Genomic DNA, 15,938 nt, shown 5'->3' with positions numbered 1-15,938 from the left:
ACTTGTATACACATGTTAAAAAACAAGTGGAATTTATGTTTAAATGGTCAAATATTGCATTACATGCTGTTAGTGAGCATGTACCATGTCCAAAGTGGTAAGAGCAAGACAAGCTGGTGTTGTGAAGAGACCGTCTCAGGTCAGCCTTCTCGGTCTACAAAGTTGGTGGACTTCATAGGCCATGGAGACCCCTAAATGAATACACAGCTACAGAGTCACTGGTGAGCCTTAAGACTCAATGGTACACCTGGAGCACAGTGCAGCACAAAATGTCTTTGCGTGTTTCCAACTGATGCATTTGTCATTTTTATGTGTGCCTTGGCCTTAAAATGAGGTGAGGCAGCAGAAAGCCACCGTGTCATTGACTGACAAAAACCTCTCAAATTCACTGGTGCATGCCTTTTTAACAGCACATTGGATGAAGAAGCACTCCAGTGCTCATCCTCCTCCTCCCCATCAGTTACATGCAGGTTGAATGTCAAGTGCAATTCCTTATCCTGTGCAGCCTAATGGAGTTGATGGAACAGAGAATTGCTTGATGGCAGAGGCAGAAGATCCACCGGACAGGGGACCATGTTTTAGCACTGAACTTTTTATGTTTTTTATGCTTTTTAAGTTCTCCACCCTGTCTTGCATTCAACGTTTAAATAGCATTGTGATAGACAACTGTCTTTGAAAGGGAATGACAAGCAAAACCCTAATTGACTTCATCAATATCCATCAAGACATATCCATGAATATATTCAGACACTAAATACCCCTTTGTACTTTGCAGAGTACACAACTTGTGACTAGCAAATTGAAGTTGGACATGCCCAAACACACTTGCACTTCAGACATGTGTGCTATAGATCATTTAAATAGGGCCGTAAGAGTTTTTAGGTCAGGCACTCCCTGCTGTCTGAGCACAAGCCACGAGAACAGACAAAATCACATGATGGCATTTCATCAATCAGCGAGGAACTAGCCTCGTTACACACTCTATACAGACAAATAATAACGACAATGAAAATGTGAATAACAATGTTGACAGATTACAAATAAAAAACACACTGGTTGAAATAACCCCATTTACAAATTCCAGGTGAATGTCTTCAGCAACAGCCTCAGATGAGGGAATAGAAATGTCAGCCATATGTCACGTATATACTCAACTGGATTTCTCTCTCAGCTGAACTGCACGTGTTGAGCTGGCTTTGGGTTACAGATTCCTTCACCATGACCAAGTTAAAAGGAGGCAGAAGCAAAGACAGACTAGACTTAAGTGTGAAAGGTTGGAGAAAAGGAAATGAGGAATGTGCAGGTGTAAGAGCTGATGCAAGCTTAATTACAGTTAGACAAAGTTTGTCCATACATAATGGTTCATCTGACAGAGTTTGGAAAAAGAGGCACAGGCTGAGCAGGGGAATAAAAGAATAATTCAGAGAAAACAGCTAAATGAATTCAAATGCATTTCAGTAATGCATATCATGATCGGCAATGTTTATGAGTACTGCATAGTTTGAAAGCTGTCATCCTAAACAACCTCCTCAGCTCTGGACAACTCGATTATGGTGAAGAGTTCCTTTGTCTTTGAAACACTCAATCTTTCCAGACAGCCAGACAGAGACACACTGTTTGTAAGTGTTAGGTCAGAGAAAAGCAAAAAAAACATCGAGCACTCCATGATTATTCAAGTGATGCCCCCAGTGGGGACACAAGGTGGGCTGTGGTTCCCTGGCACAAAGGCACAAAACACTCAATGCCATTGGGCCCAGCCTGATGCCAGCACCGTCAACATTCAGGCCAGTACCAGGCCTGACTGTGCTGCGGGTGCACAGCCCAGGTCAGAATGGTGCTCTGTATTTTCCAGGAAAACATCTCTCCAAGGCCAAACCCACTACCCTAAACCCCTTCAAGCAGCCTCATCACAGCAGACAGTCTGACATCAAAGGGATTATCAAAGTACAGAAGAGCATGGAGGTAGATCCAGATAAATTGGTGTTAAATCTTCGAGCAAGTGCGTGAGATGAAAACTGAAAAGAACAGGAGGCGAAGGTGAAACTATGGTCTCTGTTATAATAGTCTTTGAATCAGTGGAGATTAGCCATGCACAACCTTTCCCAAATCGCCTTAGGTTCAAATCCCCCTCTCACTAGGCAGTGAGCTGCTACTTACACAATGAGAAGACAGGGGTGACTGCCCTGAACCACTGGACACACACATGACATCACTCTCTTGGCAGTGGGCACTGAATCAACATCAGCAATATGTGTACACCTCTGAAACTCATTACAAAATGCAACATATTGAACCTCTTTTTATTCCAACAAACATTTCATCAACACATGTCTATAAAACTGAATAACAGAAGAATAAAGAGCGGTCTGCACAGTGTAAGCATTTTTTAGTGCTGTGACTTTGTTGGCTCCAGAATGCGCATACCTCAAATAGACCAACAAAACATTCACTTTTCTGCTCCAGCACCAATTTGTCTTGTAAATAACACGAAGAATATTAAAAACAGTCCTATCTCTCTTAAACAATACAATGCTTTCCAGCACATCAGCTACCTCCCACAATTAGTGTACTGTACAATTTCAGTTTGTTTTAAAGCATATATGTGAGCCTTTGTTTACAGTCATTCATTCATTGATGTCGAAGTTTGCATTTTGATGGTTACAGTGTATAAACGTCATGTTTGGGCCCATTCATGTAAGACTATCTGACGTAGATCAAAGAGCTGCTTTTTAACTCCCCTTCAGTGTTCTGTCAGAAATATCAAGAGCTCAACAGCGGGGAACACAACATTTCATTGTTAAACTAATTAACATTCTTTTACAATGGCCTGCTGAGAGTTAAAGCAGACCGTTTCCCTGAGTGCGGCTTAAATAGATAGTATGCCTTACTTTTAGCATAGGTAGTGCTTTGGTTCTCTACAAGGTCAGACACTGCTTGTTACAATGCAACTGGCACTACAACTCTAGCGGGAATAATGTTGACACTGCCGCAGACAGAAGCACAATTAAGTGTAATTCTGTGGCTAGACAGAGAGTAGCAAGGGCAGCTAATTGTTGCTGCTGAAGAAGGCTTTTAAAAGTGAAGTGGCACTGGCTTCTGACCTCATTGGAAGATGGTGAGCTTTGTACACTTATAATGCTCTCAGAGTTCAGTTGTTATTTTCAGTTCAGAGACATGCTGAAGACAGCATGGTGGTCAGCTGAAGAATGTGTTTGGAGTAGCAGACCTCCTTTGAGGAGACAAAACACCACTAATGGATCTCGTCTCCTAATGATAGGCCAGGGGCCTGGAGTGTTGTCTTTTGTCAGGATCAAACTAAGATGCCTTGCACATTCAGTTTTGGGGAAAGTCACTAATTGACTAATGAAAGTCACAAAACTAATTTTTTGAAATGTGTCTACAAGATTCTGGGAAAAATCAAAAGCATTCAAAATGTAAGGTATTATTAAGAAAAGTTTCTAAATGTCTTTGGCCTGTTCTGTTACCATGAGACTCAAATCCCTTAACTCATGGACAACTTTGGTGAATAAATATGATTAGTGAAGTGGAATTACACTTAAATTGTGGACATAGGTCACCATGACAACAGAACAGAGGAAAGCCAAATTCACTCAAAAATGTTGTGGTTCCAACAAACATCATCGCGCTATAAGAATAATATATTTGATGCAGAGTTTTCAGCAATAATTTTGCTTTGACGTAACCACAGCAGATCTGCAGTTGTGAGTGATGTCTGGCATCCTATGATCAACAACAAGAACCACAGGCGATGACACTGATATTTCACTGGCCACTGCCTTTTCCCAGTCCACCGCAACAGGGAACTGTCACTCACCTGTCACCCGCTCTCACCTCTGACTGTCAAACGTGCCGATATGCAGTCAGCGACTGTCGCTCAACTTGATCTAACTATTCCAATCAGCCACCATCTGTTAAGAATGCCCAGACAGTAGACAGTGGCAGAAAATAGGCCCAGCTGGAATCTGTCACAGGAACTCCCAACACAACACATTGGGTTCAATGGGGCTGAGGCATGAGGGCAGGCAAACACATGGCAGCTATTAAAGTTATAGACTGTCTATAGCTGCCCGGCCATGTTCAGCCCTGTCCAGAGTATTTGTTATCTTTAAATCAGATGACAGTGAGTGCAATGGACCATGTTATTAGCTGTTTGCACTATCTGTCTTGCAGTGTTACGAAATATGAGGCAATGATGGGCCAAAGCATCATACTTGTAGGGAAGACGTGCTCATTGCACAAAACTAATAAACTTGTTGTCTCAAGACTGACAAGTCAGTCAAACAGTGCAGAGTAAAACACATTTCTCAGTTTAATGGACAATTAAGACTAACACTGTCATCCTGGACCACCAAAGAGAAAGTCCATTCATAGGGACAATCAAAAGACAGAAGGTATTCTGCTTCTTTTTCTATCCAAGTAGTAGCAAGACAGTGGGTGACAAAGCTACTTCAGAGAAGCAGGTGTAAAAGCAGAAAGACAGGCAGTAGGAGCTCAAGTAAAGGCTGGGGCTTTTGCCAAGCTCTGGAACAAGACCGACAGGCACATGCAGCGCAGACCCAGGGCTGCTGAAACATAAAGAAACTCTTCTCTCCATTCCTCTGCACAGTTCAGTCAGCAATTCCTAATACTAGTGGGGTGCTTCAGCCACTGACAGGCCAAGGAGATGACATGCTCTCCTGATGGATTCAAACACACACATGCAATCCATATCTTTTACACACAAACACCAAATCCCTAAACAAGCTCTTCTGCCCGGTAGAAAAGGGTGCTTCCTGGAGGAGGACTTTGTTGAGGGGGCACAAGAGCTCACAAAAGGCCATAGCCTTTTGGAGTTGTCCGACATTCATAAGATCCACACCATGTAGAGCCAGACCTAAAATATGAAAGAGGTTGATTGACCAGTTCATCAAACCCAGACTGGCCACCTTTCCTGACCCGCTGTGAAGAACCAGAATCTCTCCAACTGAGTGCCAACAAACAATCCAACAAGCCCAGTAACCATGCACCTCTGGGAGGGGAAAATCTCAAGGTCACATCCACCCGTCCATTGAGTGGCACCAAACAAAGAGGGAAGTGAGGTCACAAGCAACAAGTGCTTCCATTCACTAACATGAAAGCGCAAAGGGAGAGCGGGCAACGATTCAAGTCGGCTAGTTCAAACCCCAAGCGGGGGAGGGCATTTTTCCATGTAAATGAACCCATTGACCAAAAACCTGATGCTAGCATTTGAACCACCACAATGTATACACAGTGGGCACCAAGAAGGGGATCATATACAATGATTGTGTTGAGGGTCAGGGGGCTCTGATGCCCTGTGTGCCAAGTATTGCCGCATCAAGAGCCACCTGTGGGACATTGACGTTTGGACTTTCAGCTGGTAGTGTTTGCTATCAAGTGATCTGTATTTGATAAACAGTGCCTAATTTAGACAAAATATGACACTACACAGCTTGAGACTCAGAGCCACTGCATGCCACCCTTTCCCTCTGTCTCTAGTCTTCACATGGATTTTAGGAAGCCAAGGGAGAGAAGAATCTGCCCCTATCTGTAGACACCCTCATCCCTGTGGCTATCTCGATCGAAGATTCACATGCGAGCTTGGAGACAGATACCCTGTAGAATGTAGCATTAAAGGTCGGAGCTGTGCTGTGATTCCTGCCCACTGAGCCTCTTACCCAGAGGCTCTTAAAAGCCAGAACCAGGAACAACAAGCCACTCTGTGACTTAAAAGCATTAATCACCGTCACAACAGCTATCTACTCCAGAGGTATTCCAAACAGCAGGAAAGCCACTTGGGTTGGCTGAAGGAGAAAGAACGCTGGTTCAGAATTTTTGAATGTCAAGTTTTTTGATCTATTACACCCCTAATTTGCATTCTTAATCTAACCCCGGCACATTTGTTAACTTGCTTATACAGTATAGTGATGCCGTAGTGCTTTATCAACAGTGCATGAACACACACAGTGTAGAAAAGCAGCTGAAGACAGGTATATTGCAATGTCATGTCCGTTGAAATAACAAAACGTCATTTTCCATCATTTTCCATCATCAACACTTTAAATACCCTCATCGTTGTTGCTCTTCTAGTTCTGACATTTCTTAGTGACGGCATACGTGTGGAAAAAGTCAGTGTGTGTCAGGGAGGACAAGTGCAAAACTGAAAACAAATCTCTAAATTTATCTGTGTGGAAATATAGCCTTCCTCTTCTTTCAACACATTTTTGCAAAGGAGTGCACAGACTGTACAAACTTTGGAAACATTTCCTGCCTTTTGATTCAGACATCCCAGTTGTGTTGGCCCTGTGCAATAGAGCACTACAAGATGTATCTATAGGTGAGGTGAAAGCTTATCTCACCAACAGTCCTGTATCTTTCCGCTGATGCACATTTTGTTTCCTGGAGATCGGTATGATAAAACACAGCTTCTTTCATCTTTTGTCATTTTCAAATGAGACCTTTCCTACTAGGGTACAACAAAGAGAAGGGGAGGGCAGCCTGGCTAGCAGATTGAAGTCATTGTAATGAAGCATTTTCATTTGCTTGGACCTTCAAGGCCGCTAAACCTGCAAACCTCTTCAAAATCCAAAACATGTCAAACCCATCAGCACTTTCCATTTGAACACAAAGCCTCTCTTCACATCAACATTAAGTGGAGAAAGAAATCTTAGATTACCATAAGACACTGACAGAATTGTTTTACAGCTACTTAAACCAAGTTATACCTGAAAAGGATATCTAGTATTCTACAAGTTGTTGATCAGCTTTGTGTACCACGTACAAGTTTCACTGTAACCCTGTAAATCCTCTTACACAAGCTGCTCTTCAACCTTTGCTGAATCAAACTAAATGTATTTGATTGTATTAACATTGATTTCCAGTCAGGATATTGAGACCAAGTGTCTGAAAGGTCTATTCTTTTTAAACATCATCAGGGAACAACTCCACTGGTGGCAAAAAGCAGTCAGTTAGTAAACCTTTTCTGAGGAGTTTATGGTCTCAGTTCCTAGTTGCAAGTCTTCTGCGATACACCATACTGCCCATTTGTAAATTATGGCTCCATTATGGACACCATGTGATTAACAGCTACACCTGGTTGCAGGTTTAAGTGGATGTGCAGTGGACGAGCTCTTAGTCAGGTTCACTCCTACTTTTCCAATATGGTTTCTTCTGGTTTTAAAAACCAAATGTGGTGCTGGCAAAAAATGTTAACTTCAAGGCTTCAAATTGGGTGTTCACAAACCAAGTGATGTCCCAGTAGGTCGCCACTTAATACAAACTGGTACAAATTTAAGCCTTAAGCGCACAGTCAAAATGTTTGTCCTACAAGATCCAGGTCGTGATTCCTCAGCTAACAATAATTCTACTTGATGGACCTGTTTTTCTACACTTTTTCTCTCCCAGCACATTAGGAGCCCTATATTTAGCAGGACATTTGGTGTAACAGAAGAGGACACAGGGGATAGGGTAAGATGGAAGCAGATGATCAGCTGAAAGGGAGAAGCCGAAAGAAGAAGAAACATTTAGCAGCTGATTTAGACTGATGAGGACCACTAAGAAAAAAAAGGTACAGAACAGTACAGTAGTAAAGAGGAAGGAAGGCCTACATTACATGTCATTTAGCAGACGCTTTTATATCCAAAGTGACTTACAATAAGTGCATTTCAACATTTGGGTACAAACAGGAGCTAGAAGTAAGTAAGTGCTTCAAGTAAGCCAAACTATAGTGCCTACGGAGATAAGATCACAGCACAGAGCTACACATCCCCCTAAAGAAATGTCCATACATCCAAAAGCCAGGAGTCAAATGTCCACATCCATAACCAGAACCAAGTATTTTGCAAGCAGAATGACACGTGCCAAGCCAGTGTTTATATCTAACCTGCTAGTAGCAGTGTGTACTACAGGGCTGTTGGACTTGGCTCGGTGAGGCCTTCAAAGAGTCAATTTATCACTGCATCTGGAGAGGGGCCTATCTGATAAAACTGAAGAGACACAGCCTGGGACACCTCATAGTCCCAACGCCAACCCTGTCAGCTTCTTTTAATCCTCCTGCTCATTGTTTACCTGCTGCCCTTTGATGAAGCCCTACAGGTGTCATATACACATGTATCTCTACTGTCTTATGCTGTACATTGAATATAATGTATTCATTCAAAATTTTGTATAGGCTTATAATTTATGTTAAGATTTAAAAGGTCTAGATATATCACTATGATAAAGTACTAAAAAAACTACTAAATAACTTGCATAAATGTAATTGAATGACTCTGGATATTCTTAGTATATGAGAAGTCAAGGGTCACTCACCAAGCCAACACTTATCCAGTTCTTAAGGGAGAGTATGTTTAAAAGAGCTGAGAGATTCTCAGCCTCTGTTTACCACATACAGACTGAGTGAATGAAAGGGCAAAGCATATGAAGGGGGTACTGGCCTGGCCGATTGGGCCAGTCCAAGTTCTTTAAACTGCCGCCACACACAATGGTCACCATCAAGCAACAATGCCTGGGTTCAGACAACAAGCAAATCAAGTGGCCTGTACATAAAAGATTTATTGCATCCAACAACAAAGGCCGCCCACGGAGCTCCCTGCGAGGACTAGTCAAAGGCCTCCGATCATGGTGAACTCCACTAGGTCGCCGTGCTTTCTCTTGAGGGCCTCTCCACCACCCAAAGGCCTCAACCATAAAAAGTCAAATGAAATTGGAGGAACTTTCAAGCAACCTCTCAAGCAGAAAACCTCTCCAGTTCATTTCATTACAACTGCAAACTAAGAAAAAAAGAAAAAAAAAGACTAAAAAAGCACTCACAGCGTTCAAACCTCAGCCAAGGTCGCTCTGTTTCCCACAGTGTCAATCACTTAAGTGGTGATCCTTAACTGGATCACCACCAAATTCAAATTATGCTGTCCTGCATTCCAAGAAAATGTCATCAAAATCCTTTACATTTTGAGTTATGCTGCTCACAAACCAACAGACAAGCACAGCCAAAAACACAACCACCTTGGCAGAGATGAGCTGAGCTTCTGACACAGCTTCACGATTGAATGTTCCAGCGGAACGTGAGTAAAAACAGCAGACAGTGCCTGTGCTTAATTAAATTGAGGAGTTTTGAGTAACACCCCTTAATCAGAGCCGAAATCTTTTGGGTATCCTGCAAGCCAAAGATCGTGACTGAGTATAATTTTCATTTTAGGCAGTGTTTATTGCCATGGCACACAAAGAGAATGCAGGTCACAAGGAGGTAAATGTTTGTGGGTAAAATTCAGACAGTGGTTACAGGCAGTATAGTTATACAGTCTGTTACCTGAGGCAGCACAGGGCTCTGTGTTGTTGCTGGTATTCGAGAAGTTCCTCTTCCTCTCGTGTCGGTAGATGAGATGAGGTTTGTTGTGCTCTTCATCGTATTCCTTTCCCTCTGCATTTAAAAGTGGCTCCAAGAAATATTCACCATATCGTGTTGTAAAAGTTCCAATCTAGAAGAAAACACGAAAGTTGTCATTAATTAGATTCCATAGGTTTGCTACCTCTTGAGAGTCCTTTTTGGCATAAATACAGATCTTTGTCCATTAGGACCAGTAGTCCTAATTAGGCAAAACCTAATTTCTAATCAACTTGTTATGTTTCGGTCTAAGATTTAAATCGCGGTTAGCTTGAGGTTAAGAATAAGCATTACCTGGTTATGGATTAGGGATTCTGATTTGTTTAGAGTCAAATGCAGTGTCGTAAGAAGAACAGCTAGACAAACCTTATTGTATGTGTGCGTGTGTGTGCACGCGCTGGCGGCTTAGGTTCATCCAAAGAGGTTGTGGTCTAATTGCAGTCATTCTGTTTTGCCCTAGAGCACCGTTGTGCACATGATTTTGAACAGTCTGTTCATTTTGACATGTGCACATGACAAGAGCATGCTGACTCAGAAAGGTCAGACTTACTGTGAGTCAATGTTGGAACTGAAACCATGACAATCAAACGACAATTAAGGGTAATTTCGATGCCTTTATCCGTGATTTTGATGCAAGCGTACACCATCATTATGCAGTAAGCCTTTTCACACATTTATGCAGTAGCTAGTATTTCAGAATGCTTGTTATAGCTGTGAAAACACAATTTCCCCTCACAGCCTGACACTGGGAGGAGTGACATCATCATATGTGGACAGAGCTGCTGACAGAGGAATGCTAATATTGATTTGGCAGCTCAGTTCTTCACAAAAGCTTCTTAGCTCACCTTGCCATGAGGCACAATGGTGTTTGTATGGTAATTTCAGTCGCACACTTACACACGATATTGGACACTGGAATGTTATCTTTACAGCAGCATTATTCCACTGCGATTCCACTTCGACATTTGGCAATGGAAAATGTACAAATCGGATATTGGAAAACGTGTAGAAACTGTGTGTGCATGTTTCCTCTCACCCCTTTGAACAGTGACAGATTAGTTAGCTCATACATACTCTATGTCTTGTACTTCCTCTTCAGTGCTTCAGGCCTTGATGGCTGACACAGAATATCAACAAATGCAAGCAATAGACTCCAGAGTATACTAACTAATAATAACTATATACTACATGTTTACTTTTAACCTCACATTCTGTGTTAACTCTTGTTGAAGTGATCCAAATGTAATGAATGATTTATATCACAAAACACCTGATAGATGTGTGTCTGTAGTTAGTTAAGTTTAACTTGATAATTAAAGCTGAACCTTTCTGAAGTTCCCAAAGGCTGAACAGACAAATGCTCTGTTTAGGCCATGGAAAGGGCAGAGTTTTAGGGTTTCCCAGCATAAGCTCAGCAGCAAATCTGGCAAACGTTTGAAGGGACACAATTGTTGCTGTTCAGTACTGGGTGCTGAAATGGACCTTACAAGTAAAGGAGTCCTGTTAGGAGCAAGGTCCCCCTCAGGACATGAATGGAATGACTGTTGGCATGCATTTATTTTATTAAATCCCACAGACACTTACATTCAATAGGTGCTGCTGAGTCATCCACAAGTGCAACACACAGCTGCAGTTAATCTCTAAAGTTAAACAGGACATAAAGATGTCCTGAGTTTGATCTTTACACAGAGATACCAGTGCTGGGATGAGGACAACCTCATTTCCCAGGAAAGAGTGACTTAACACACATCTTCTATTATGTGAGTAAAGTGAGAGAGTCAACTTGTTCGGGGAATAACATTTCCCACAGTGTGAGCAATCCTTAAGTCTCCCACTACCTTCATTGGCAGTTGTCTCCTCTTTAACAGCCTTTCTCCTCTGTTCTGCCCGTCACAGCTCACTTTGAAAAGGCCAAAAGCTCCTCAGCGACCCCCACAATCCCCCCCGGGGATGGCTTTGAGCAACTCTGGACAAAAGGGGAACCTGCTTTTTCTAGAATGACCCCTTTGTTTTAGAGCTAAATTATTCCTTAATGACCTCATCCCAACAAAATGTGGCTGGCCATTAAGCCCCAGTGATCAGATACGGACACATTTATGACCCAATAGCCTCTGGCGCTGTCTCCATTGTCCTGTCATTCTCAAAGAGTGATGATGCGGATAAGCAACAAAGATGGCTTGAAAAAGGATGCAAACATGTTTGGATAAGCAAGTCATACATCAAAGTTGGGCAGAGGGGCAATTAAAAGCTTATTACCCTGATAATACCTCATGTCTTAAATTGCTACACAAACAGTTGTGGCAATCCCTTTAACCACACTACTAGATAATCCACGGTCATTGTTGTAGACTTTATTAAAGACACAAAAATGGTCCATAGCACAATCTAAAAAAAAAAAAACACCATTATGCCAACTTTCCAAAGTGGGACAATCACTACATGCATTGTGAATGCACTGGTTCAAAAAAAGCCAAAAAGTGCAGCTGACACCTACTCTGTGCCATGCTATCCTGGTACTGTACACAGTGCACCAATCTAAAATAAGGATTATGTCACTAATAAAAGTTATGACATGGAGGAGGAGTCCAGGGCTTTGGCTGGCTGTGACTGTGTTGCAGTGGCCAGCCAAACACTCCCACCACCCACAGTCCAGCAGAATCCTGCTGGCGCGACTAAGGTCAAACCCCTGCCCCTGGACCAGTAACCTTATGTGACCCATGAAGTCATCCCCTTCAACACTTCTAACATTCTGTCGCACAGGAGTCAGCACGTCATATAGTATAATAGGGCTGTAAACTCATTATTACCCAATATTTCAATTACAGCCCCCAAGATCTATAGATGTGATAAAGAGGAGTAAACAGCCGGGACTGAACAATCATTTCTGGAGGTGCAGCTGGTGATTGACCCCCAATTAATCAATTAAGACATAAGAGAAATAAAACTCCCATAACATGTTTCCATACCTGGACAGAAGAGTCTCAAATATCAAGATGTTAAATGTTCAATAAAACATAAAAAACACAAACTTGAAGCTTGAAGCAGCAAATTACTGATGTAAATCACGACGTGATTATGGAGATTTTATCTGCTGGAGCTTCTCCTCAGTGGTCTAACACACAGATCAGCCTTGTTGGAGCTGATCAGGGTTTTTAGTATCTCTTGCTAAAAAGCACTTCAGATCCAGTGCCACGGGGGAGCTTAAGGGGGCTTAGCCCCGTCAGTTGTATTTTTTGTGCCTGTCACTGCTCATTTTCACACATTCAGAAATTCAAACAATATGTAGCATTCTGCCTGTTGTTCCAGGTTTTGATGTGGTCTGATAATCACTCCCCAACGGAATTCTGAGTAATTACCAAAACACTGTTGGTGGCTCTTTATGACATATGCCTATGTGATCTTGCACCACCCCATCCCTCTGAAAACCACCCTGAAACTTTTGCGGGTGCTTCTTTGCGCTTCAAGCCATACTCCAACCTGTTGCAGCCATCTTGCTTTACTAGTGGCTGTGGTGCTTCTTTATTGTCTCCTCCATCAGTTGTGATGTAAAAACAATCACTCCCAGTGTGCAATGTCGCAAGTTTAAAATATTGTTATAGCGAGAATCACACAGGAATCGGCTTTGTGTGTACTGATTTAAATACACACTGTAGCTTTAAAGTTCAAGTGTCTAAGAATTAATGACACCTAATAGTGAGACAGCTCCCTTTCCCCAATTGCATCAGGTAACTATGGTGGCTTTTTAGCATAACACTCGTTCACATCTCTCTCCACTCTGCTACTCTCTTGGCCATTTCCTCTTTCTTCTTTGTTGGTTTATGCATTGGGTGTATCAGCCCCCATAATGCAAGCCCCATACCTTCATATACAATGCCAGTGGCGTGCACAGACATTTGGGAAGGGCAGGGGCGAAAATGAATTGGACACTAAGGGGGCTCTAAATGAGTTCACCTGTACAGAACCACACATGTATCCTAATAGGACACCGAGTGAACATCACATTTCTGCTCTGGGGAAAACTTCGCACATTCTCGTACAGTTATACAGGGACATCCTTCACAGCACAGGATCACTTCCTGTCACAGGATAGAATAGCATGTCCTCTAAGGACACACCCTTTGGGACACTGTCATGTAGGGACTGTGTCTGGGAACTTCATTAGGGCACCCAGAGGAAACAAAGATGCAAGGGCATCTTTTAGGACACTCCTTTAGAAACAATATTTGTTTTAAATGTATGTTTTGCTTCAGAGGACACAATTGAATGGCACAACATATCCTTATATGTTTACCACTCTAGATGGTCCTTTAGCATGCTTCAAAAGGCAGAGTTGTTGTCCAACAGGGCCCCCATTCTCCCCCCCTGTGCACGCCACTGTATTCTGAGGCTACAAGATTTTTTTTTTTTATTATATAATATTTCAAAGTGATTATACACTTACACAAACATGCGTGTGGGTTGGATATGCATATTTGTGCAAATAACCGCATGGGCCTAAGTCATTTTATCCTGCGCATCATCATCATCATCCTCATCAGTATCCTCTCCTTCCCAGTGACATCACTCTTATAACTCATCACACACTTAACTTCACTAAAGCTGTTGGTCGTGGAGGGAAACGCATGAACGGAAAGGGAATAATACTCACAAGGCCAGTGCACAGGCTGAAGACTGCAGGATACGCGCTCTTGGCGTTGACGTGTCCGCGGAAAAAGCAGTGGCGCATATCGCTCGGGTCGTGGAAGTAGGAGTCCGTGGAGTTGCTGCGCTGCTGCGCTCCCAAGTGAGTCACCGTGTACGAGGGAGCGATGAAGCTGGAGTCTGCGCTCAGGTTGAGATGAAACTGTTCCCCGAATGCATCGACCCTGTAGTGAACCCGCACGCCCGACAGCTCGTCGACGTTGTCATTACTGTGACTATTTAAACTTCTCCGTCTCCTTTTGTAGTGCAACGTGTGTGGGAATGATTCTCCGAAGTCATTGACGCGGACCGGGGTGATGATTTCGTACGATGACAGCTGCTTGATGAAACTTTCTGCAAAAGAAAAGAAGTTGCAAGGCAGGTTTAAGAATTGAAGCTGCCGCATTAATGTCAACGCTGCAGACTGACAACCCACACTGTACGATTACACCCGGCATCCCTCTGCTCAGTCACCTCTTTCTGATAAACCAATGCAAACTTCTACCTTGTTTCGGATGCAGCCGGTGTTGCTGCGTGTCGCGGACAAGTGCTGACAGATGACACGTTAGTCCAACCAGCCAGATTGCAAACTGCATGATTTCCTGCGCGAAGAAAGCCGGACAGTCGTCTCCAAGGCAGTAACCCCTCTGTCTCTCCCGATCGGCTCCCCCAACTCCCTCTCCCTTTCCCCGGCTTGTCAGCAGCAACAGGTCGCGGGCTCCGCGGAGGCTCTGCGCAGCGCAAGTCCTGCAAAGTGCACTGGCCTCATCGCATTGCTAAACATGCATCCACTAGCCGCTATAAAACGAGACCTAATTGTGACTCATTCATCCCCCTGGCGAAAGAAGATGCTGCCTAATGTAAACTGCGGTCTGTACTGAAAGGAGGGATCTGTGCCAAGTACGCTTTCCCTCGGCCATCCCTACAACACCCCGCCGAGCACCCGGACCACTCACCGAGCGCAAAGCAACGCCCCTATGAGCCATAAGCCAATGGTGAGTGCGCCAGCGGTGAATGCGCGTCGACCACAGTGCAGCAGTGTTCAACCCAGAATTCTACCAGTCTGTGGCTGTGTGAGAATCTACTGAAGCTGCAAGATCATCTGGAAGTCAGGGTCTGAGGTCTGAGCTGCAGGCTGTGTGAAATGTCAAAGACACAGTGGAGGAAACCACGCACTGATCTGATTTTGTTTTGAATGCTTTTATGATAAATAATTCATCTGCTTTACATAATATTGACTTAATGTAAGGTTTAAATGTGCAGTTTCTAACATTTAGGACGTTTTTATTGTGGCATAAATGGAATATAACATGCATAAGTAACACTGTTGTTGAATGTGTCTAAAACTGTTAAGTTAAAACAATTAAGAATAAAGTTGGAATATGTCGAGGTTTAAGTCGACATATTTTAGGCAAATCCTTATTTTATTTGAGTATTGGGGTTAACATAGTTAATTAGTCTTTTGTTTGTTACAATCTGCTGTTTTACTATTGGATGTCACTAATTCCCACAAATTAGACCACCTTTTAGATTGATGTTCAGATCAGGCCAATATCAGTGATATGTTATTCATTTATTTTGGTTATACTGTATGGTATACAGTAATTTAACGCACGGCAAAATGTAAGGTTGACACAGACTACTATTTGAAAGTGTAGAGTTTAAAAGTCCAAGAGTTTTGTGTAAGTTTTGAGTTTTACGTATCTGGACATCACACTTCGTCTCTGTGTGTTGTTATTGGGGCCTCTGTTTTTGGTAGCCCTTCCAGCCGTTGCAGTTGAGTAACACAGGAAACGCCAGAGCCTTTATAGAAATATGCTGCGTTTCAAATGTGGTCTGTTTGCCGCGTTCACAAGAA

General features: G+C 42.8%; 1 protein-coding gene across 2 annotated transcripts in view; it reads right to left on the bottom strand.

Moving 5' to 3' along the window:
• The window catches only part of LOC122776277 (A disintegrin and metalloproteinase with thrombospondin motifs 20), a 74,904-nt gene extending 59,837 nt beyond the window's left edge, over nt 1–15,067 (bottom strand). For both annotated transcript variants that reach the window (XM_044036726.1, XM_044036727.1), the window contains exons 1-3: nt 14,586–15,067; nt 14,049–14,434; nt 9,326–9,494 (exon numbers count right to left, since the gene is read on the bottom strand). In XM_044036726.1, the coding sequence (XP_043892661.1) occupies nt 9,326–9,494; nt 14,049–14,434; nt 14,586–14,676 (646 nt within the window). In that variant the 5' untranslated portion in view covers nt 14,677–15,067. The remainder of the gene's footprint in view (nt 1–9,325; nt 9,495–14,048; nt 14,435–14,585) is intronic.
• Between the last annotated feature and the right edge of the window lie 871 nt (nt 15,068–15,938).

The sequence above is a fragment of the Solea senegalensis genome, linkage group LG10 (assembly GCF_019176455.1).
Source record: "Solea senegalensis isolate Sse05_10M linkage group LG10, IFAPA_SoseM_1, whole genome shotgun sequence".
Classification (NCBI taxonomy): domain Eukaryota; kingdom Metazoa; phylum Chordata; class Actinopteri; order Pleuronectiformes; family Soleidae; genus Solea; species Solea senegalensis.
This window is presented reverse-complemented; position numbering and strand designations above follow the sequence as displayed.